General features: G+C 40.5%; 3 protein-coding genes and 1 long non-coding RNA gene across 7 annotated transcripts; 1 reads left to right on the top strand and 3 right to left on the bottom strand.

Moving 5' to 3' along the window:
- Nucleotides 1–363: 363 nt before the first annotated feature.
- On the top strand, nt 364–1,615 carry LOC144048612 (uncharacterized). The gene is made up of 2 exons (XR_013293380.1): nt 364–784; nt 1,122–1,615. It is a non-coding gene; the product is annotated as an uncharacterized LOC144048612 (long non-coding RNA).
- Nucleotides 1,446–10,012, bottom strand: LOC144048583 (deubiquitinase DESI2). 4 transcript variants are annotated; one of them, XM_077560730.1, is made up of 6 exons: nt 9,449–10,012; nt 7,147–7,260; nt 6,984–7,056; nt 5,486–5,579; nt 5,270–5,411; nt 1,446–3,592 (listed from the first exon to the last, which is right to left on the bottom strand). In XM_077560730.1, the coding sequence occupies exons 2-6, from the start codon at nt 7,168–7,170 to the stop codon at nt 3,326–3,328; spliced, it is 600 nt and encodes a 199-aa protein (XP_077416856.1). In that variant the 5' UTR covers nt 7,171–7,260; nt 9,449–10,012; the 3' UTR covers nt 1,446–3,325. The 4 variants fall into 4 exon arrangements, with proteins under 4 accessions (XP_077416856.1, XP_077416874.1, XP_077416864.1 ...); XM_077560748.1 differs by lacking the exon at nt 9,449–10,012 and adding an exon at nt 7,749–7,950 and having other exon boundaries at nt 7,147–7,221; XM_077560738.1 differs by lacking the exon at nt 9,449–10,012 and adding an exon at nt 7,749–7,944.
- Nucleotides 10,013–10,756: 744 nt separating this feature from the next.
- synj2bp (synaptojanin 2 binding protein) lies at nt 10,757–14,569 on the bottom strand. The gene is made up of 4 exons (XM_077560691.1): nt 14,365–14,569; nt 13,342–13,478; nt 13,127–13,222; nt 10,757–12,417 (listed from the first exon to the last, which is right to left on the bottom strand). The coding sequence occupies exons 1-4, from the start codon at nt 14,420–14,422 to the stop codon at nt 12,271–12,273; spliced, it is 438 nt and encodes a 145-aa protein (XP_077416817.1). The 5' UTR covers nt 14,423–14,569; the 3' UTR covers nt 10,757–12,270.
- A 916-nt stretch (nt 14,570–15,485) lies between these two features.
- Nucleotides 15,486–21,535, bottom strand: lgals3a (lectin, galactoside binding soluble 3a). Its single transcript, XM_077560602.1, has 6 exons — nt 21,350–21,535; nt 20,927–20,944; nt 20,132–20,842; nt 18,366–18,454; nt 17,077–17,233; nt 15,486–17,002 (listed from the first exon to the last, which is right to left on the bottom strand). The coding sequence occupies exons 2-6, from the start codon at nt 20,939–20,941 to the stop codon at nt 16,847–16,849; spliced, it is 1,128 nt and encodes a 375-aa protein (XP_077416728.1). The 5' UTR covers nt 20,942–20,944; nt 21,350–21,535; the 3' UTR covers nt 15,486–16,846.
- Nucleotides 21,536–21,593: the final 58 nt, after the last annotated feature.

Below are 21,593 nucleotides of genomic sequence, written 5' to 3'. Positions count from 1 at the left end.
AAAAAAAAAATCCAGATGTACGAATCCAAGAACGTTCCTTTCATACATCTCAATCAATGCGGAAATGTTAGAGTACCAGACTCCTCCCTCTCCACGCCCCCTACATAAATATGCAAATTAATATAAACAGGGCTTGCAGGTGGGAATGATTACGATGCATGATTATAGAAGATAATCACATTATATCACAATACATTATAAAGATAATCACATTATAAGGCACAAATGGGAGAAAAAAAACGATATGAGCTGGAGACACTTGTAAACAAAGTAGAAGCCCAAAAAACTATGATTTTGGGCAGGCTGTCTTCGGAAGTCAATAACAACCTCCGTGATGAAAGTGCATTCCGTGTACGTCGGAGGTTGCAGTTAGTGGCTGAATGTTCCCCCGCGCGAAGTGAAAATATTTCGTTGCATTTCCACCGCGGATAGATAGAGGGCATGTTGAATGCGCTTGTTTAAGGGGCACAATTTTGTCATTAATCAATTTGTTATCGGAAAACCTACTTACACCACCGAAAGTTTGGCGACATGCAACGGAAGTTGTCCACGGAGGTGACTCTGACCGAGGGAAAAATCTGCCCTGCGTGACTGCGTCCCCCGACTACACTCAGAATACCGAGCAGGAAAGGATAATACTGTCTATTGTGAGAAAAAAAAAAAGGCAAAACTGAAGTCGCAAGAGGACGTGGATCAATATTGGACCAGCGTTAATATTGGAGTAGGTGGAAAAAACAAAAAGGATGAAACGGGACCCACGTCTTTCTTTCTTCTTGCTAAAAAGGTAAGACTTCGTCACAAAAATGCGATAGGGTCTATTTATGATAAGCAATTCACAATAAAACTATCACTAACGTCGCGGCACTCTGGGCGCGTGCACGTCGCTGGCTTCCATTCCGCTTTTCGCCAGAGGGGTCGCAAATGAGCAAAAACTTTGTATCTAGCGACATGGACCTTTAACATCTTGCGCACAATTGTAATTGCAGTAGCTGCATCCTTTGTAAAAACATAATATTGTTAAACTATTACAGTCATGCCTGTTTCATTTGTATCTCATTGTCAATATTTGCATTTTTTTTTTATCAAAAGACATACTTGACTCATTGAGACATTTTCAACAGTAGGACTGGGCCCATCTATGGGGTAGATGCCACGGACTTCCGACTTCCGGGTTTCACACATCAGCGCCGTTTCCGGCAACTGCAACACCTGTATATGTGTAATCTGTACGTATACCATATAGTTTATACAGTAGTCTGCTCGTGAGATGGGAGGAGCAAGATGGCCGCCCTGTCGCTTCAACGGCCTGCACGGGCGTGTACAGGCTATCGGTTAGCCAGTCATATATTCAGAACAGTGGCCACTATATAGTGCAGGGCTATGTAGTGAATGAGGCGTTTTTATTTTTATTTTATTTATTTCAAGATGTAATAGAAGAAACATACTCAATTATTACTAGTCTCTTTATTCTAGTACTATTAAGTCAAGTTTTGGGTTGAGAAAAGAGTATTTTACAAGGTCTCGGATGACTAGAAAAAAATACCTGTCTAGTGTAAGAACGTGATGTACTGTATGAACCACAGTCGTGTGTGTGTGTGTGTGTGTGTGTGTGTGTGTGTCAGCTGCAACACAATAAATACACTTGGTGAAATGTCCAAACCAATCACAAGATGTGAGTTCCTTCCTGAGAGAGTAGCTGTCCTCAAACGCACCACCACCTCAGCAGGAGGGATGGAAAAGAAATCTCAGTGCGCGTTGTCCCAAACCAAAAGACACATTCCCTTCTTTTTTTTGCCTTGAAATGCTAAATGGCAACCTATAAACATGTTTACAACCACAACAAATATTGTCCGACAGCATTGGCGGATGATAATAATAATGAGTAACCAACAGTGGCAGGTTAGCTTAGCATAGCATACAAAGACACATGTTAAAAGGCCCAATTAAAGTGTATGGTTGAAAGTGAAAGCAAGTGTGTGTTGTAGGATAGAAAATAACCTTGAGGAGCATATTATCATCAGCAGCTCAGACTCTAAAAGACTTGAAAGCGCTATACAAATAAAGATGACTTAATTGTCAAATAGCATTGCTAAGTGCTAAATGTATGCTAAGCTAGCTGCTAATGCGAGTTGATCCAAATGAGAACAAGCGCATGTGCCCGATTAGCGATAACTTGGACAATACAATCATTTATAAAGCAACTCCAACTTGAAGTCAGATGTTAAGTAGAAGATGAGCTAATGCTAACTGAAATAAAAAATCCTAGTTTTCGTCATCAAACGTAGCCATGCTCTGCCCACAAACGATATGCTTTTGCACTTTAGTTGTGTATGTGGTTAAAATTTCTTAGCAATCGGATAAAATCTTGAGAACAAGTTCGTCTTTGGACGGTCTCTGTATATGACAAAAACATTTTTTTAAAAGACCTTAAAATGGCCATTTCAAACTAAAATGGCCGTCTTTTCATGCATGGGTATTTTTGCTTACGTGTAGACCAAATTTCATGCTGTTAAGAAATTTACTTTGGTGGCTGAATGAATCAAAACAAACAAACAGCTACCCATTGAGCTAAAATAGGTTCTTCATGGCAGTACTCCGAATTATCTTTTCGAGTGTTATTTTTTTGAGACTTTGAACACATTTCATGGTGCTATGGTTAATTAAATGGCTTTGTGGGCAAAACTTTTCAAGAGAATGGGCTCTTTGAACTCAATACCACTCCTTCATTTTCTGTCTTTCATGATTGGACAAACTGATTAATTAATTGATTGGACAAACTGATTAATTCCAGGTTCCATTTTCGTCGCGGTTACTGAGGTCAGGCACACCTGGATTAATCAGTTTGTCCAATCATGAAATGAAGGAGTGGTTCAGGAAGTAGTGGATTTGTGCAAAGAGCCCATTCGATTAGCCGCCGCGAGCCAAAATGGCCGCTTCAAACCAAAATGGCGGTCTCCCTGTGTCGTTTCGCGCATGGCTTCTTAAAGAGCGACTTTTTTTTTTTTTTTTTTTTTTGATGGACAGTGAATGATCTACCAAATTTTATGTTGCTGAAACGTGGCTTTGATGGCATGGCTTCTTTTATTTTTTTTTAATTTTCTAGGTTTATGATAGACACGTCTATCAAATTTGATGCTGCTAAGGCTTCAGAGGCAGACTTTTTTTTTGAGAACTTAAGGTAAGCAGGCGCGTGCTTCCCAGCCAATTTCCCAACCAGACATCCAGGACTGACGTTAGTCACACCATGTTCGGCAGTCTTAATTGTCCAAAAAGTAGCTCTGAAAAAAGCCCCCCCTCCCCCATTCTGTCCTGGTCCAGCAGCCCCTCACACCCTGGTGTGGCGGCAGCTGTGCGAGGAGGAGGAAGAGGAGGAGCCGGCGGCCCCGGACGACGAGGGCGGCGACGGGTGGTCGCGCTCGTCGTCGCTGGACTGCCGCCGGCGCTCGTCCTTGTGGAGGCCCAGGCTGATGTGGCTCTGCAGGGCGGCCGGCGTCAGCCACTCTTTGGGCAGGCAGCTCTGCAGGAAGGGGACGCACGAGCTGAAGTAGGCCAGACGGTTGACCCAGCGCGGGATCTCGCGGCCGCACAGCAGCTGGAAAAAGCACAACGGGGGTTTTTACTGGAAGGATCGTGTTCGGGTTAGGGGTGGGCAAATGGAGGGGGCCACTATTTTTGATCTGTGCTACTGGCAGGACACGTAGGACTAATACTTCCTAACCAGATTGTATGACAAAAATGTAGTTTTAGATATGGACCATGATAAGATATTGTAACATTTTTAATACTTCATTTCATATATTAACCATTGTTACACATTATTAACATTTTAATTCTTCAGTATTAACCTTGTCGGAATGTTTTGTGTCCTGTGCAGAGCAAGTGGTGTTGATTTCGGTATAATCTGACCTTAAACTGGGACATACTATTTAGTCTAAAAAAGTTCCTTCTCAGCGTTTTGTGCGAAAACACATTTGGTCCTTGAGTACAGAATCCGTTTTGAACACCCACACCTGACTGTTTTCGCCATCGCTCACGGAAAAGTACCAGAGAGTATGTTTTGTCTACAAATGAAAGAGAGGAGGCCTTTTAACTATAAGAAACCATTGTACATGCGGAAGAACTACATTTGACGCTCTGAATCCCACCTGTTTAAGTGATGAATTAGAGGCTGTTATCTGTCCAGAGATCTCTGACTGATTAAAAATCATTTTTGCAAAGGTGTATTTTTCTTACATTAAGTCTATCTTCATTTTTGGAACACGCAAAGAGGACAAAAAAATTTTATTCCTCTTACAACCAAATACGTGCTCTTAAGTCATTTTTTAATTATTTTTTTCCCAGTGCAAAGGGCATAAAAAATAGTGTTCAAGGTCGACACAAAACTGCTGAACAGGAAACCAACATTAAGTGCAGGAATTCTTTCCACAAAAATCATCTCACTTTGAATATTATTGAGGTATTTATTCCAAATCCGGGGGGGAAAAAATCATCTCACTCAAAATTTAAAGGCTATTATTGAGATACTATGTTTTATTAAAAAATAAAATAAAAAACAATGTAGTATGGCAGGATAAGAGGACCAAAACTGCCAAAATTCAAAATAAATAAATGACTAAAAGTGAAAATAAAAAAATACAATTCGAAAAGTGCATTAAAAAAATATATAAATGTAAATAGAAACAATAAAATATATATATATATATAAATAAATACATTTGTATTAAATTTTTGAATTATATTTTTTATATTTGTTTTTATTTTCACTTTTAGTCATTTATTTATTTTGAATTTTGGCAGTTTTGGTCCATGCTGCCAGGACGCAATGTTATTCAAATGAGGGGGCGGTCCTAAGCGTGTCTTGGGTTGGACTCCGCCGTTGCTAACTGCCTTTTGATTGGTCGAGTGAGCGAACATGGAAGTGTTGCCAACTTGCATTGGAGAACTCCAGCAATGGACGACGATCTGGTCTACTGTCACCTCGACTTGTTGTCGAGCAACTTAAGTCGCAAGTTGAGGCGATTTGAACCATTTCTTGAATTGTACCTTAAATGTAATATATGTTTAGATGTGCGCATGTTAATAAAAAAAGGAAGGGACGATAAAACATGAATAACTTTTTTGTCATACAGTATATTGTCAATATTTTTGGCAGCTTCGGCCTTTCAAGACAAACAGCCCAAGTGGCCGCTAAATTATGCCAGGCAATCTTCTCTTATTTTTTTCCTTTCTGAATTCATGCTTCAAAAAAGAGAATGGACAATCGAGTGACCTCAGAGAGCGAGGAGGAGAAGTGGTTGCAGTTCTTGTGCATGAGGTGGTAGGCGTTGCCTTTGAACTCCTTGCCAAGCTCCTCCATGATCTTGTCCATGTCCTCCTCGGCGAAGTCGGTGGTGCCCAAGACGATGGCCTCCCTGTTGACAATTCGTCTTCCAGTCAGTCGGTAAATAAAGACAAAGGAAAAGTCAACAAACGACGAAAGCCTCACTTGAATTTGAAGGTCTCTCCCAGCTCGGAGGCATTGCCCGGGTTGATTTCAAAGATGCCGCTGAAAGGGTACGGGTGGCCTCCGTATGCAAATTCTAGTGCACAACGATTGGTCAAATCGACAAAAGTCATTAGCAGGCAATTCATCATTGACTGTCCTGTTCTGGGATTCAACATAATGTGTTGTAACCTTTTGAGATTGAATATACAGTAATATCATGTCATTTAATGTCAAGTCATGTGATATAATGTCCTGTCCTGTGATGTTGACATGTTATGTCCTGGGATTAAATGTCCTATTTTGTTATGTCACGTCCTGTTCTGTTTTGGGATTAAATGTAATGTCATGTAATTTAATGTCAAATCAAGTGATATAATGTCCGGTCCTTTCATGCTTTGTCTTGTCCTGTCCTGTGATGTTGACGGGACCATGTCCTGGAATTCAATGTAATACCATGCAATTTAATATCATGTCCTATTCTGTTATGCGATTTAATTACATGCCCTGTCCTGTCCTGCAATAAAATGTCATGTCCTGTAATTTAATGTCAAGTCAAGTGATATAATGTCCGGTCCTGTCATGCTTTGTCCTGTCCTGTCATGCTTTGTCCTGTCCTGTCCTGTGATTGATGTTGGCATGCTATGTCCTGTCATGTTAGGCCATGTCCTGGAATTCAATGTAATGCAATGCAATTTAATATCATGTCCTGTTCTGTTATGAGATTCAATTTCATGTCCTGTCCTGCAATTAAATGTCATGTCCTGTCTGTCATGTTTTGGGATTTCATGTAACGTCATTTGATAATATACAATGTAATGTTACGTATTTTGTCATTTGTCCTGTCATGTCATTTAATGTCAAGTCAGTCGATATAATGTCCTGTCCTGCCCTGTCATGTGATTTAATGCCAGGTCATGTCCTGACATTTACTTTAATGTACCAAAGCGTCATAAAGGTTAAATTAAAAAGTATTTGCAATCACCCGCACAATAATTATCACATATTGTGGTTCTATTCCTTGGTAACATGGTTGAACATACAGTAATGGAATTTTCACTGCTACACACAGAGGAAAAATAGACTATGCGTCACTGGTAACACAGCCTGAAGAAATTGGGTCACGTTATAATGAACACAATTCCATTATTCCAGGTTTAGAAGGTAATGTGACCGTGGCCACGTCCTGCCTGGAATGGACTAGATTGGAAGAGAATTTCTTGTCCTGGCGTGATTTAACCCTTTCGGGGACAGTGGTCACTAAAGTGGACAGCTATTCTCCCACGTTAATAAATCTTAAATATGATATCAACTCCAATTTTTATTTTTATTTTTTTACAATAATATGTTGTATGCTCGCCCACTAGTATTAATGTTGCGTTTGTGAAATATGAGTTAAGCAGCAAAAAGTAGTCCAGACATGTGATTTAATGTCATGTAACGTCCTGTTGCTGTCATGTGATTTTATGTAACGTCAAGTATATTTGAAGCTGTGTCTCACCTCGGCCATGAATCTCGATTCCTGAGTGGAAGACTCCAATTCCGAGATTGGAAGTGTACTCATTTATCCAGTACTGCCGGGAAATATAAAGGATATAACCAGTCAGGCATTAATTTAGTAGCAATGTAACTCATTCATTTGCATTTGCAGAATATTAACTCACTCTCTCCATTAAGTCTCTCCTCATGTGTTCAATCGACCTTGAGTTGTCGAGGCGGCATGCATTTAGCGCCTCTTGCTTGAATTTCACATTTCAAACCACTGACACTGAAGTATTCTACAAAAATAAAAAACTGTAATTTTTAGGAGAATCTTAAAATATATATATATATATATATTATAAAAGTTGTATTTTTCACAGCTGAGAATTAGATTTTTTTTTTATTCAAGAAAAGGTTTATAATTATTTCAAACATTTTATTTACAAATGTTTAAGTTTGGTTACAAGTAGGTCATAATTTAAAATGTTGGTGTCTAAAGTACTCTTTGTTTCGTATTTAAATATAAAGTGGGTGTAATTCTTATTAACGTGTGTTTAGTTTTAGTTAACTCCAACCCAAGGTGTCATTAAACAGCTTAAAGGGTGCTTCGGGACAACAGAATAACAAATGCTACACACTCGCTTGTTGCTAATGCTACGCCAGCAAAATGGTGCATTCAGGATACTTTTACAGCGTTGGAAACTTCGCCGTGCGGTTAGAACGTTAGAATTTTAAAAACTAAATAAAAATGAAATAAAAACTAAAGGGGAAATCGTAAACTTACTATTCTGTGAATGACTTTTTAGCGTCCTTATGGCAACAATCTGTGAATGACTTTTTAACGTCCTTATGGCAGACAATCAGAAATCTGTGACGTACCCCTCAGCCTCCGCCCCTCCCCCACACGAGCATCCACACCCGACCCAGCTGACTCCAATCAATAATAGACGACATGATGCAACGCAGTCTTGACTTCTCAAGTATCCGCCATCACCTTTGTCCAATTAACCGGAGCTTGATCTTCATTGCAGAATCCCATCAGCACCCCCCCCCCCCATCAGCCCCCACCTCCTTTTTATGAGCTCGTGTTGCCTGCAGCGTCACGTCAAACATTGATTTCACAGTGAAAAAAACAACATCCGCTACAGGATGTTCTTGCTCATTTGCAGTGTTCACTTTGGCCATCGAACGCCTACAGAGCTCAAAAGATAGAAAGTATCCACAGCACTTCACTTTTTCCACATTTTATGTTATACATAATGGACTCAAACTTTATAAATACCCCCCTGAGAAGATGCAACAACATTTCTTCGATTTTTTTTTCTCCCTCTATGGAGGCGGCCATTTTGTCCTGCACTGCCACCTGCTGTTCACTGATATTGACGTCACAGCACTCACGGGCTCAGTTTGCCAACGCAAGGCTCGAAAATAGCGGCTTTGCAATATAGTTTGCGAGTCAAAATTAGTTTTCTTAAAAATAAAGAGCAATATTAAAAAATACTAATGCTCATAATTATTATTATAAACATTATATAGTAAATATAATAATTCAAAAAAAAAAGTTGCCATAAAAATTTAAATGCAATTATTTACAAACATAATAAAATCAGTATTGGTTCCGTTTTTCGTGCTATGTGAAAAAATGTCTGGCCATTATTTTAGGAAAGTGACAATACTTATATTTACAATGCTCGTAAGTCGTAATGTTATTACTCGCATTGTGTTTTTACCATACAGTCCTGATTTGATTATAACTTTTGAAATCTGCACAATACATGATTTCAAAATGACATTAAAGAAGATTTCTTCTTATTTAAAAAAAATATATATTTTTTTAAATCAATTTAGCTTGGCAGTACAGGACAAAATGGAAAACCCCTGAGATGGTTCGAAAACAGGTGGCATTACCTGCTTAATTTTGATTCCACTAACACAAAATTCATCAGAATTCCATGCTTAAACTAGTTGCAGCACATGCAACATATTGCACATCCACTGTAAATCAATGGAAATGCTATATCCATTCCAGCCTCCACCAATAAAGTGTTATTGTTTCTTTTGTAAAGAAAAATAGCAATTCGTAAAACTGTACTTTACAAAAACGTAGAGAAATATCTGAATGTAAACAGAATGCAAAGCATTAAATGTCATGAAATTAATTTAATGCTGAACTGCAATTCCGTTTCAGTTGTTTCAGTTTGCTGCTCCTTCCGGTGTGCCCGCCTTGGCCACTGGGAGGCAGTATTGTATAACATAGTAAATACAAATGAAGAACGGACTTCTTCTACTGCTAATTGGTAAATTGCTGTAATATTAGGCATTTTTGTGCTTAAGAAAAGAATATTCCTAATTCTCAATTTAAAGGAAATTAATTGTATTTGACTGAAGGGGGCAGCAGGTGTCGGATTACCAAAATATTAAAATCCCTGCGAGATAACAAGTATTAAAAAAAAGAAGTAGAAAAAGAAACGAAAATGATTTTACCATGTCATACACGTTGAGGATGACGGGTTCATTGGCCATGGCTTCAAGCTGAGCGTGTGGTGGATCTCAGCACGCCCACACCCTCCACCTCCTCCTCCGCTTCCACACACACTGGGCCACGCTGCATCCACACGCACACGCAAAGTCAGTAAATGTCACTTTACGAGGGCAGATATGTATAAAAGATCAAAGCCGGGCGCGATAAAAGCCTCCAAATCGCTCATAATGAAGGCCTGCGCGTCCTCCTCGTGTTGTCATCGGCGTCCATTTTGATGATGACGGTGGGAGATGATGAGGATGATGATGAGGATGATGATGAAGGGGCGTCCCGGTCCACGGTGGATGCTCGCAGCTTTCTACCAGTAGCATCTCCGTCCGGCGGCGGCGCTCCCGCTGTGGCTGGCCCGCGACAAGCGTCTTCCGCGTCGGCGGGAGAGGCTCCGACGATGCGACATGGCGATAAAGACTCCGAAACAGGGTTTAAATTGCCCCGACGTGGTCAACGTTCGTCCACTCGGTGTGGTTGTCTTGTCGCTCACTGCGGCTGTGTCTCCACCCTCTCCCGCTTGTGGCTGGACGATGACGTCATCGTAACGCGCAGACGGCAGCGACTCCATGACGTCACATTCGTTGCCTTGTCGATCACTTTCTTGCATCAAATGTCGGACAGTAGACCCCCGCATACACGCGGGTTGGCACCCGAGGATTTGCACATTTGTGGATAAAAATAAATAAATAAATGTAAAAAATAATATACATTTAAAAAAAACAGGTCCGACATCCGGGCATTTCTGATATTTGCGCAATGCAAATACTATATAATAATATAATATAATATAATAATATAAATACCTTTCGGTGTAAACAAACGGCATATTGTATTGTTTCTGTATGTGACTAGCATACAAACCAAGCAGATTGCTAAATACTAAATGACATTTCATCCGTCACATTTTGAAATGAAAATAATCCTCACAAATCAAATGACAACAAGGTCCAATGCTTTCCAATGAGCAGAGCTTCCTTTCACCGAGTTGCCCGGCGACCGCCATTTTGACTTCTGACATAAGCTTGGAATTGTCAATACGTTCAGGAGCTGTCATTTACATGCAGACTTTAACTATTGGCCCAAAAATATCACTTTGCTGATTTTTTTTTTTTTTTTTTAAGAACTTTACAGACGGTGGTGTCTTAAGTGTTCCCTGACCTTTTGTTGAAAGATTATATTTTGCGGACAGCCTGGCAAACATCAGTCAACTCAGGCAACGAACAACTATGTGAAAAAAGAATTCAACATGTATTCAACAGTTGTTCTGATGTAAAACACTTTAATTGTTCTTATTTCCTTTCTGGCATACACACAGCACAGTATTCACAATCAGCAGCAGAGTGACATGAAAAGTATTTACAAGTCAACAAACAGAATTTTTTTCGGACACGCACGCACAACTCACTCTTCCCGACTGGAGATGCTCCATGATTGTGGCTAGTGCAAAAATAAACATTTTAATCCCCCCCCGAAAAGACCCTCTTATCTTCAGGAATTTAGCGCGCCTCTGTGCACAGAAATGAGGAATGTGTTCAAAAATGGCGATGGACATACAAAAACATACATAGCGGCATCTTCAACGAATACATTCACAGTACGCTGACTTGGGGAATTTAAAAGACAAGGCTGGATTCAACACTGTGTACTTTCTGGTATACCTACTGGTAATAGTGACAACAGAAAAAAAAAAAGTTGATCCTGTATGAGATTACAAAATTATGCAACTCTGTAGCTGTATAAAATGGCATTGACGCCCGAGAAACATTCAAAACTTATTATGGGTGATCAATTTACATTTCTTTGATATATTAATTGGAAAAAAACGTTCTAGATAGTTTGATATAGCTCAACGTATTACTGCTTTTTTAAATGTAGTCCTAAAAATTGTGAAGATTAGTGCAAAAAAAAAAAATGAGCACGTTCTGCCAACAGCACACCTGCAGATTCAGAATCAATCTTCTCTTATTAAACGTTTTGGCCAGAGTATTATTGGGAACCTGCTTTGTTATTTGCTGAAAAATCACACCCATTCACTGTTTTTGTTGGTAGTGAACTTTGGCGCCATCTGGTGGAAAAGGAAGTAAATCGTTGGAGTGTGGGAAAGCGGTTCGTTCTGAGAAGAGAATTGTCTCAAAGGTGCTTTGCTGCCCTCTTGTGTCATCTGTTGGCAATTACAAAGCTTTTTGCATGTGCATCATTTTTTCATTTGATGGCATTTATTTCATCTATTGAATGGGAGGATTCATATATATATATATATATATTTTATTTGTTTAATTTAATCTTTTAATTAATTCATGTTTATTTCTTACATTTTTATCACTTTACTCTTATTGAACAAATAGTTTAAATTTGAGTTGTGACATAGCGAACTCAACTCCTCATAACTTTCTGTGTTTTGTTGTAACGTGCAAATTAGTGGAAGGTGAATCAAAAGGTCACAGCCAAGTGATGCCCTCCATTTTAACACATCAAGATAGGCTTAATTAATCAATTCTTGAACATTGATTGATGGATTATTATGCCTGCCTTGTACTTTTCGTGTTAATAACTGGGCCAGAAAAAGGATAACAATACGGGGGAGCTCGAAGAAGCTTTTCCCTTAATGGCAGCCATTTTGTGACGAGATGTCACAATTAATCTCTGTGAAGAGAAATGCATTAGTGTCATTTGCTGATTGAAAAAATAAGTTTTTTTCCTCTCCCTTCTTTGGCCTTAAGCAACATGTTTGATCCTAAAAATAATAATAATAATAATAATTAATATGCATTTGTTAAAACGGTCTCCTGATGTTACGGATGTAAATGAATGCAAAGATGGCAGCGGCGGCTCCCGTTAGCACAGCGAGTATTCCCAGATAGGGCGCTGGTGGCGCGTGATCGTCTTGGGAATCCGACGGTCCGTTTATATGATGGGACGACTGCAAAAGGGAAAAAAAAAAAAACATGAAATAATTGCGTTGCAACTCTCGTGTTTGTCATACAGGAGGTACCTCCAAGGTCGTGAAGCGTATCAAAAGTTGGATTCCAACGTTTTCAGTCAGCCATTTTCACTGAAGCAACCCCCTTTGCTCCCCACTGTTTTACTGGATTTTGACTGATTTTGCAAGGCCCACAGAATATTGGGTTCTATTGCTATAAAATCATGGAACCTGCCAAAAGAAAGATTAAAGTCTCTTCTTCATGAGGAAAAAAAAAAGTATATTTCTATCCGTTTACGTTTTGCAGCAATTAGCATTAGAATATAGCCAAGTTTCATCATTATTCACAAATTTGTTTAAAACAGTGGGGGGGGGGGGAAGCTTTTTACAACATGGCCCTGGTTGATCTCTTATACTCTTGTATACTTTTGTAATTAACTACCATTGCTTCAAGCATTCTCTTCAGTTCTGAGGCTACATTAAAGCCTTCTGTATGCTTTAGCATAAAAAAACGTATAAATCAGTCTTTGGGACACTGGCAATATTTAAAATAGAACGTATTTTTATGTTTTTGGGAGCAAATGAGTTGCCTGCACAGTTCTGAAAAGGTCACGCAAGAGATTGTAGTCTGACCTTGGAGGTCCTGTTGTCCATAACGCAGAATAAAAGTGGATTAAATTTTTTTTTTTATGATTTTTTTCTATTGCACCTTTTTTAGAACGCACAGTTCCACGTCCTCCCCCGCTGTTCGGAACAAATCCACTGCAGCTTTGTGCGTCTGATCCTCCAGCTTGACGCCATTGATCTACGTGGTGGTGGGTGGGGGTGTGTGTGTGTGTGTGGGGGGGGGGGGGGGGGGGGGGTTAGGCATCAGGCTTTACAAATGTGATCTTTTTTTTCTTACAATTTGTTTGCTTTTCTTACCGCCAGGATGCGGTCGCCCTCCTGAAGCCTCCCGTCCAGCGCCGCCGCGCCGTTTTCCTTGATTTTGCACACGTAGATGCCGCAGTCGTTGACGACGTACTGCTGGTCCAGCCCGCCCACAATGTTGAAGCCCAGGCCTGCAAAGACACATCGTGTTAAGCAGAAAAAGGGAATGGCAGGAATGTCTTCATTGGTGATACGGCCTTAAGATATTACTGCCTCCTCTCAGGTGCCGCTGAGCAGTGCTGTTGATGATGAAAACACAGGCTTGTCGGTTGGAAAAAACGATTTTAATCGTCAAATGCAGCGGATGTCAAATACGGACGTCTCCCCCCCCAAAATGGCGGACCCTCAACTCTTTTATCCCTCTCTTAAAATAACCGGGTTTTATAGTACAGTACTGCGGCCCTGTGTTACATTTTACTTTAAAGTTGAAAGTAGTAGTAGCTAGTAAGTCACAAATTGAACAGACCTCATTTTACATCAGCGATAAATTAGAGAACTAATGGAATGTTGACGTTACTATACAGTTGTGTTGAAAATAATAGCAGTCTATCTATTGGCATTAATGACTACTAATATGACATTGTTTATAGTAGTACATATATACTGCATTGCTTGTGTTTGCTTCAAAATAATCGCATATCAAATCGCAATTAGACGCCTTTTCAAATTCGCCGAGCCCTCGTCAAAAGTCTCAAAAGTGTTTAAGTCCCTGCTTTTGTGACGTACAAATGGCTGCAGACTGCGGAGTTGTGTACGATGCACGCAGATTTACTTTCACTCTGACAGGCCGAGCAAACACACTGTAAAAAGACGTTAAATCGCATAAAACGATAAAACTATCGATCAGTTTGACTTCATTCATCTACTAGAATGTTTTAACAAAGCTGCCATCTCTTAATTTATTCGTCTTTCGCTAGTTGGGTGAGTTAGTTAGCAATTCGATCGATAGCTTCGCCGCTGGCCACGTAACTTAGCAGCGGCTAAGGCTAACCATCGATGCCATTAAATGATCGTTACCTGCCGGCCCTCGCTTGAGTTTTATGTCCACCGTGTTCGAGAGCAGCGAGCCGTTCATGTTTGTTGTGGTGGTGATTGTTTAAAAGCCGAGGTTACGCAGGAGGTAAACTTATTTGCGTGAAGGTGAACTCATTGGAGAAGAGTCCGCGATTTGCTCGCGCACTCAGGCGGCGTAACATGAAGCTTTGCGCGCGGGTGCTGCCCCCTAGCGGGGCAAGAAACGAAAGACACGTGTAAAAAAGCGTTAGAATTTCTCCCTCTTCAAATTTATTTCACTTGAAAAATGTATTTTTCATGCAGCAATGTCAAAGTCACAGCATTTCAGTTTGATGGACATTTAAATATTTACTCGTATCATTTTGCTAAAAATATGATTTTTGCATTTTTCACAATTACAACTCAGATAGCAGCGACATAAAGTATGTGTTAAGTTTGACTTATATTTTATGACAATAACTACGTAAAAACAATTATTGTAAAAATGTTACTTTTTATATATTCGGTTTAGATACTATCTGTGTAACATTTAAAATGATGAAACCCTAACCCTAATGTAAAACCCTAGTTTGAAACCCTAATCCTAATGTAAAACCCTGGTTTAAAACCCTAACCCTAATTTCAAACACTAGTTTGAAACCCTATAGTAAAACCCTGGTTTGAAACCCTAACCCTATTTTGAAACCCTAATGTAAAAGCCTAGTTTGAAACCCTAACCCTAATGTAAAAGCCTAGTTTGAAACCCTAACCCTAATGTAAAAGCCTAGTTTGAAACCCTAACCCTAGGGTTTCAAATTAGGGTTGGGGTTTCAAACTAGGGTTTCACATTAGGGTTAGGGTTTCAAACTAGGGTTTTACATTAGGGTTAGGGTTTCAAACTAGGGTTTTACATTAGGGTTAGGGTTTCAAACTAGGGTTTTACACTAGGGTTAGGGTTTCAAACTAGGTTTTCAAATTGGGGTTTCAAACTAGGGTTTTACATTAAAGTGCTCTATAAATAAAGTTGAAAGTTTAATACTAAAATAATCTAATCAAATGACAAAAATAAATGCATAATAGATGATTTTAGAGTTGCATGTATCACTTCATGGCATTAATCCGCCGCAGTACTCAAAAAGCCAAGCATCAGGACACATCTTTATTATTTTAGTCATATGTCCAATAACACAAGTACATTTGAGGGGGAGGGTTGATAAAATAAATCAGCCGATCAATGTTTGCCATTTTCTTCCGTTAAAAAAACAAAACAAAGCGCGTGTAGCCTAACACGTGTTATCTTTGGCAATAACACACTTCATTCCAAACTCGTTCCTTCCACCGTATCGGGACACCGGAGGACACAGCATGTCATTTTGCAATTTGGAAGGAGTCCAGGTTAATAATGCAATAATGGCTTTAAATAGTAAGTTTCAACGTCAGCTTCCTGTTTTATACATTATAAAAGGTCAGACTACTAGTGATGGACAAAGAAAGCTTCATGAAGCACTTGTGATATTTTCTTTACTCCTCTAGATGGCACTCTTGGTTTAAAAATGCAGCGGAAATCGAATCAATTTCCAGAGCAAAACGCCTTTATATTTAAACCAAGAGCACCTAACAAATTGATATTGTCAAAAAGGTATTTATTTAACGGCATTAATCAAAAGCCAGCCATTTACTAACGTATTTTTTTTTTATTTTTTTGCATTGGAACTCGATAGAAACGTGAAATGTTTCGGGAAACAAGAACGCATTAAATGGACCGTTTCACCATGTTTGTACACATAGACGCCAGAGTACTTCAGGGTAGCAGCTTTCTGGAGTGACTGCTGACACCCCAATTTTTTTTTGGGGGGGGGGGGGTGTAGATGTAAAAACAAAAATAAAAGTATCCAGTTGAACCTGTCGGAAAAAGAAAGGATGTTGTCGATAGCTGTACACAGAGCAATTTAGCAGCGCTAGCTAACGTTAGCTTTACAACACGCTTAATTCTTTTAGCCATTAATGTGAGCAATAGAGAAGTCAATTCAATAACCAGCATCTCAATGTTCATGGTGACTAATATAGGTCTGAATTTCCACCACGCCTATTTTTTTTTGAAACGCCGAATCAAATGTAATTTGCTCCCTTCTCTGCAAATTAACTCGCGCATCATCATCTTTACACATGCAAACTATTGTAGTAGAAAATAAAAAATAGTCTAAAATCTATTTAGCCTTTTTCCCTCTGCCTTGGTCAAATGTGTACTCGTAGTGCAATTGGGAGGTTTGGCAATTTGCGTGACATCATGGTAAAAAGGTCCATTTATGTTTTCGTCCTTCGATACTACGTACTAAGTGCAGTTCTAACGTCCGTATATAGCAAAGCATCATTTTCATGCCATCTACTGGGATAAATTATAAGACGGCCTGCGAAACGAGTGTGTGGTCTGATGCGCGCGTCAAATTCCCAAGGCGTGCGACGTACGCATTATTTTACTTTCAAATTCAGTTTGTCCTTCCAGCGTTCAGATCATATTGGGCGCCACGCTGTAGAGCGCCACGTCGCCCGTCACCCGCAGCAGGCTGACGTCCTCCAGGCCGCCCACGCGGTGCTCGTACTCCAGCAGGTGGTTGCCGTCCACGGCCACCTTGAACACGTCCTCCTCCACCAGGATCTTCAGCTGCGCCGAGGAACACACGTCAGCGAGAAGTCCCGTTTGCGTGCGTGCGTGCGTGTGTGCGTGCGTGCGCTTACCTCAAAGCGTTGGCCTTGAATAAAGGGGAAAACTCCGCCCCTTTCCTCCGGCCCCCAACAGCCCCCAATGCTGGAGTTTCTGACGATGGTCTGCTCGTGGAAGCGAGGGTTGAAGTGAAAGACCACGTCTGAACCTTTCATGAAGTCAATGTGGAACCTGCATCCCAAATTACGTAATGATCAATTATATCACATTGAGATCCGCCTCAAGTCGCAATCGGCTTAATGTCAGACCCTTTTTTAATAAAGTCATTTCTCATTTTGTTGGGTTAAAAAAAAAAAAAAAATCTGATTAGGATAATTTGATGACGTCAACATGACATGAAACACAAACTGAATTAAAATTATAGATTCAAATAGAATAATAATAATTAATTATATCAAGGAACCTGTACAATTTTAAAAACGATTCAGTTAAGAAACACTAATATAATAAATATAAAATGAAATATTCATTAATTTAGTTGTATGTTACTTAACTGAAGACAACAAATTACATTTTAAAAATAAATATTCAATTTGTATTAAAAAAAAAACATTTGTAGAAGGCAACATAGAATCCATAAGACGTCTTTAAAATTTAAAATTTTTTGATTAATTACATTAAAAAAAATTCACATTATTTAACTTGTAAGAAGTCATCAAAAACTGTTTTAAAACATACAGTGGTTAGTGATTATACTGATAATTATTTAAAACAGATACTGATAAAGTCTAAAAAGATTTAATACATCAAAAGACATTTAATTCTAAAACGTTTTAATACATTAAAACATTGCTAAAAAAATAAATAGAATATTTGATAAAACAATACAATTTGTTTGGGGAAAAATCCTAATAGAATAATATATAGTACATTGTTTTTATTATTGAACTCATGATATTTTTATGATCAGGAACTTGAAATCAGAAAAAAATTAAAACCTGCCATTAATTTCATGCAATTTGAAGAAAAAAATGCTACACTCAAAGAATAACAACTACGGGTCAAAAATGGACCAATCCTCTACTTGGGTCAATTTGAGCCAACTTTGAGTCAAAAAATTGGGTCATTTTGTATAAAACAACCCAGAAGATTGGGTCACATTGACCTATAACGTGGATCGGTCCATTTTTTAAATCCATAATTAGGCTACTTTTGACCTAACTGTTTTTAGAGTGTATATTAGAATATATCGGTCTTTATTTAAAATGACGTCTTTTTTTTGTGGGTTGGGGGAGGTGGTACGCATCAAAATGTTCTCGATGCAAACCTCCAGACTCGACTTTTGAGCAGAAAGGGAACAAACCTGCTTGCCCCAGGAACCGGCTCCCCGACGATGGTGATGACGAGACGCGGAATGAGTCCGGCATGGAGCGGGAGGTCGTACGGCACCATCTGCAAAAACATCATTTCAGAAAAAATCATATTCAACAACGCCATTACTCCCGCTTCTCACAACAAATCGTCCTCTCGGATCTGTGCACACGAAGAGAAAGAAGTCATTACATCTCAAAAGTGGCAAATGAAACAAAAAAATGCAGCAAGACGGTCACCCCCCCCCCCCCCCAACTCAATACAATGACACAGCAAACACACATAAAAAAAAAAAAGAAAAACGTTAAACAGACCTTTTATTTGGAGAGACTTACAAAATTGTGGCCACTGATACAAACGGTGAATTTTCTTAATGCAGCAAAGCAGTAATATAAAATCTCAAAAAATGTGTTGATCATTGCATATACAGAAATGCATAACGCTGGTGCCCAAAGTCTTTAACTACCGCTCCACCGCGTTCCAGTCAAAACCACATGTTGACTCTGGAAGTGACGTCCTTTGTCCCTTTCATTTATTTATATGGTGGATATGATCTGGGCTGAAAGACAAGAAGACAATTTTCAAAAAAAAAAGTCGTTTTATTTGACTTTGGGATGATGCTTGTCGCCACCAGCAGATTCCGACATGTTATTGGCCAAGGCAAGCCGTCTTCAGAAAACTCCAGCATCCCATTCAGACCAGAAACTAAAGAGGGAAAAGTTGTAGTTGTTTCCACCAAATGGTACGGTACGGTATATGTGTGTTCAGAGGGGGGGGGGGGGGGGGTAAAACAGTAGAGCCATCTTTGATTTGCATGTGCCTTTGAGACAAAACCAGCCAAACGGCTCATTTTATAATGTTAAATTGTTGAACATTTAAAAATTGTATACATGCATTTTTATGCTCACTTATCTAAGAGAAGCACTTATTTTCACATTGTTTGTAAAAACAAAAAAAGTTTTTTTTTGTTTGTTTTTTTTAAAGGGATTTTATGTTGACAGCAAATGACAAAATGGCTGCTCCCTGAGATGGAGGAGAAATGGGTGGATTTTGCTGCTTAATTCATATTCCACAAACACAATATTAATCAGAATGCCATGTTTTGACCAGTGTGGGCACATAGAACATATGTGAAAGAAAATTTGGACTTGACGTGATTTTTTATTTTTTTTTTGGGGCAGTTTGGACACAGTCTGGATGGAGTCTTAAAAGTCTCCTGAATCGCATCAATGTGATGCGAGTCATTTCTTTGTAGCTACAGAGATTGAAAAAGTTGCTAAATATAGTGACAGAGTTGCTAAATCGTCAACATGAGTAGTCACGAGCTTAGGCGTGCCCGTGGTCGTCATGGTAACGAAAGCAATGATCAGCATTTGTGTGCAACGGAACCGCCCGATCCAAAACGGATTGACTGGACATGATTGTGTATTTTGACAAAAGAATATCAGCGACCTTTTGAATTAAGTCTTAGGGAACTGTTTCAAATGATGGGGGGGGGATTTGAGGAAAAAATTATCTCCTTAACATATAAAAAATGGACTGATTTTTTCAATTTCTTAACAGTCCATCAAGGTAATGTAGTCAAATGCCCAACAGTATTTGAAGACTTCCCATTCCACACCGGATTAAACCAGACCACTTGGTGGAAAAATATCAGCCAGACAAAACCAAAAGTGAAAGTTTGTCACCACACAAGCTTGACCGCACACCACCGCAAGCCGGCAAGCAAACTGACTGAACGCAGTTTCTTGTACTCACCAGCATGCCTCCGGGACCAGCAGGGTTGTCGTAGGGACCCATCGGACCAGGGCCGGGACCGAAGGGGCCGGGTGCCGGTGGGAAACCTCCGCCACCGGGTCCCCAAGAGCCAGCTGGAATTGGGGGAAAGCCTCCACCAGGGGGAAACGCCGGGAAGGCACCTGGGCCGGCAGGAGGGAAAGCGCCCGGACCCCCCGGGCCGTACATGCCGTTACCCCCTGCTGGGTAGTTACCCGGGAGAGGCATGTTGGGATAAGACCCGGGAGGAGCGCCGGGACCGGAGGAGAAAGGTCCAGCTGGGTACGGAACAGGCCCACCGGGTAACTGACCAGGTGCTCCTTCAGGCGGGTAGTGCCCTGGGAATTGGCCGGGCGCCCCGGGGCTGGCGGGGTACTGACCCGGAGCCCCTGGCGCCGGAGGATATTGTCCAGGCATCCCGGGAGCCGACGGGAATCCACCCGGCGCCGTAGGGGGCCCCGGGTAGTGGCCCGGCGCTCCGGGGCCGGAGGGGAAGGGGAACTGGCCCGGCGCCCCGGGGCCAGTGCCGCCAGGGAAGCCGGAGGGAGCTGAGGGCTGAGTGGGAGCTCCGGGGGCTGACAAGGGCCATCCAGGATTGGAAGAGGGTGGAGGGTTGTTTGATGGTGCTGACGGGTTGGTGTTGCGTTGCTGTTTGGCCTGGCTTGGGGTGCTGTCTCCCAAAGCGTCTGTTAACTACAGTGGGACATTGACAAGAGTCATCAAGAGTCATCATGCAACAATAACTGTCAAACAACCGTGATATTCAGCAAAACTCACCGAGAAATCCGACATGACCTAAAACAAAGACAAGAACGAATGTGAGTATTTTTGGGGCGGGTAACAAGCTGTCAAGCAGGAAGGAGTGTCTCACGCACGCACGCACACACACAGGGACATCTGAGTAATGGCACACTAAATATTTCCATTCCGCACAAATGAGTAACAAAGTCCACTGAGGTGGACGCCCGAGTGGACTGAAACGACATTTGGCTAAGCAAATCACGCGCTGTCACCGCGTACATGCTAAAGGCTATTTACTTATTTGGCCGAACGAGCTAAGTTGCTACACTGTTGACAGGGCGAGTGGGCTAACTGTAGCTGCGAAACTATGAGTGAGCGAAGGCTAACTCGCTAGTTTGTCAACTCCGCTGGCAGTAAAACAAGACAACAGGAGAGGAATATGGTAATGTAAATAAAAACCTCGCCGGATGTTGGAGTCTTCCGAAGTGAAAGTGGGTCGCTTGTTGTCCAGGAGTGTAGGCCAGTTAGCCAGCCAATTTAGCCTCCTCGTCAGGCTAACTACAAGCTACAGCAGCTGCCTGCAAACACAACTCTTCAAACAGGAAGTGCCAGCACGCCCATTTCACGACGTCACAGTGAAGACAACTTTTTTTTTCTTTTCGCTTCTATTTCAGTTCTTTATTTACTTTAGTCTTTGTTGTTT

This window comes from Vanacampus margaritifer, chromosome 1 (assembly GCF_051991255.1).
Source record: "Vanacampus margaritifer isolate UIUO_Vmar chromosome 1, RoL_Vmar_1.0, whole genome shotgun sequence".
Taxonomy (NCBI): domain Eukaryota; kingdom Metazoa; phylum Chordata; class Actinopteri; order Syngnathiformes; family Syngnathidae; genus Vanacampus; species Vanacampus margaritifer.
Note: the sequence above shows the minus strand (reverse complement) of the source record. Positions and strands in the feature narration are given on the sequence as shown.

Excerpts from the sequence above, each read along its gene's own strand:
- LOC144048583 (XM_077560722.1), bottom strand. The coding sequence starts at position 9,487 with ATGGCCAATGAACCCGTCATCCTCAACGTGTATGACATG. Across the intron at positions 7,057-9,448 it reads TCCTCAACGTGTATGACATG|TACTGGATAAATGAGTACAC; the intron begins GTAAAATCATTT and ends ATTTCCCGGCAG. Across the intron at positions 5,412-5,485 it reads GGAGAGACCTTCAAATTCAA|GGAGGCCATCGTCTTGGGCA; the intron begins GTGAGGCTTTCG and ends AATTGTCAACAG.
- synj2bp (XM_077560691.1), bottom strand. The coding sequence starts at position 14,422 with ATGAACGGCTCGCTGCTCTCGAACACGGTGGACATAAAACTCAAGCGA. Across the intron at positions 13,479-14,364 it reads ACTCAAGCGAGGGCCGGCAG|GCCTGGGCTTCAACATTGTG; the intron begins GTAACGATCATT and ends GTGTCTTTGCAG. Across the intron at positions 13,223-13,341 it reads AGGGCGACCGCATCCTGGCG|ATCAATGGCGTCAAGCTGGA; the intron begins GTAAGAAAAGCA and ends ACCACCACGTAG.
- lgals3a (XM_077560602.1), bottom strand. Across the intron at positions 18,455-20,131 it reads CTGGTCCCGGAGGCATGCTG|ATGGTGCCGTACGACCTCCC; the intron begins GTGAGTACAAGA and ends ATGTTTTTGCAG. Across the intron at positions 17,234-18,365 it reads CCGGTTCCTGGGGCAAGCAG|GTTCCACATTGACTTCATGA; the intron begins GTTTGTTCCCTT and ends TTTGGGATGCAG.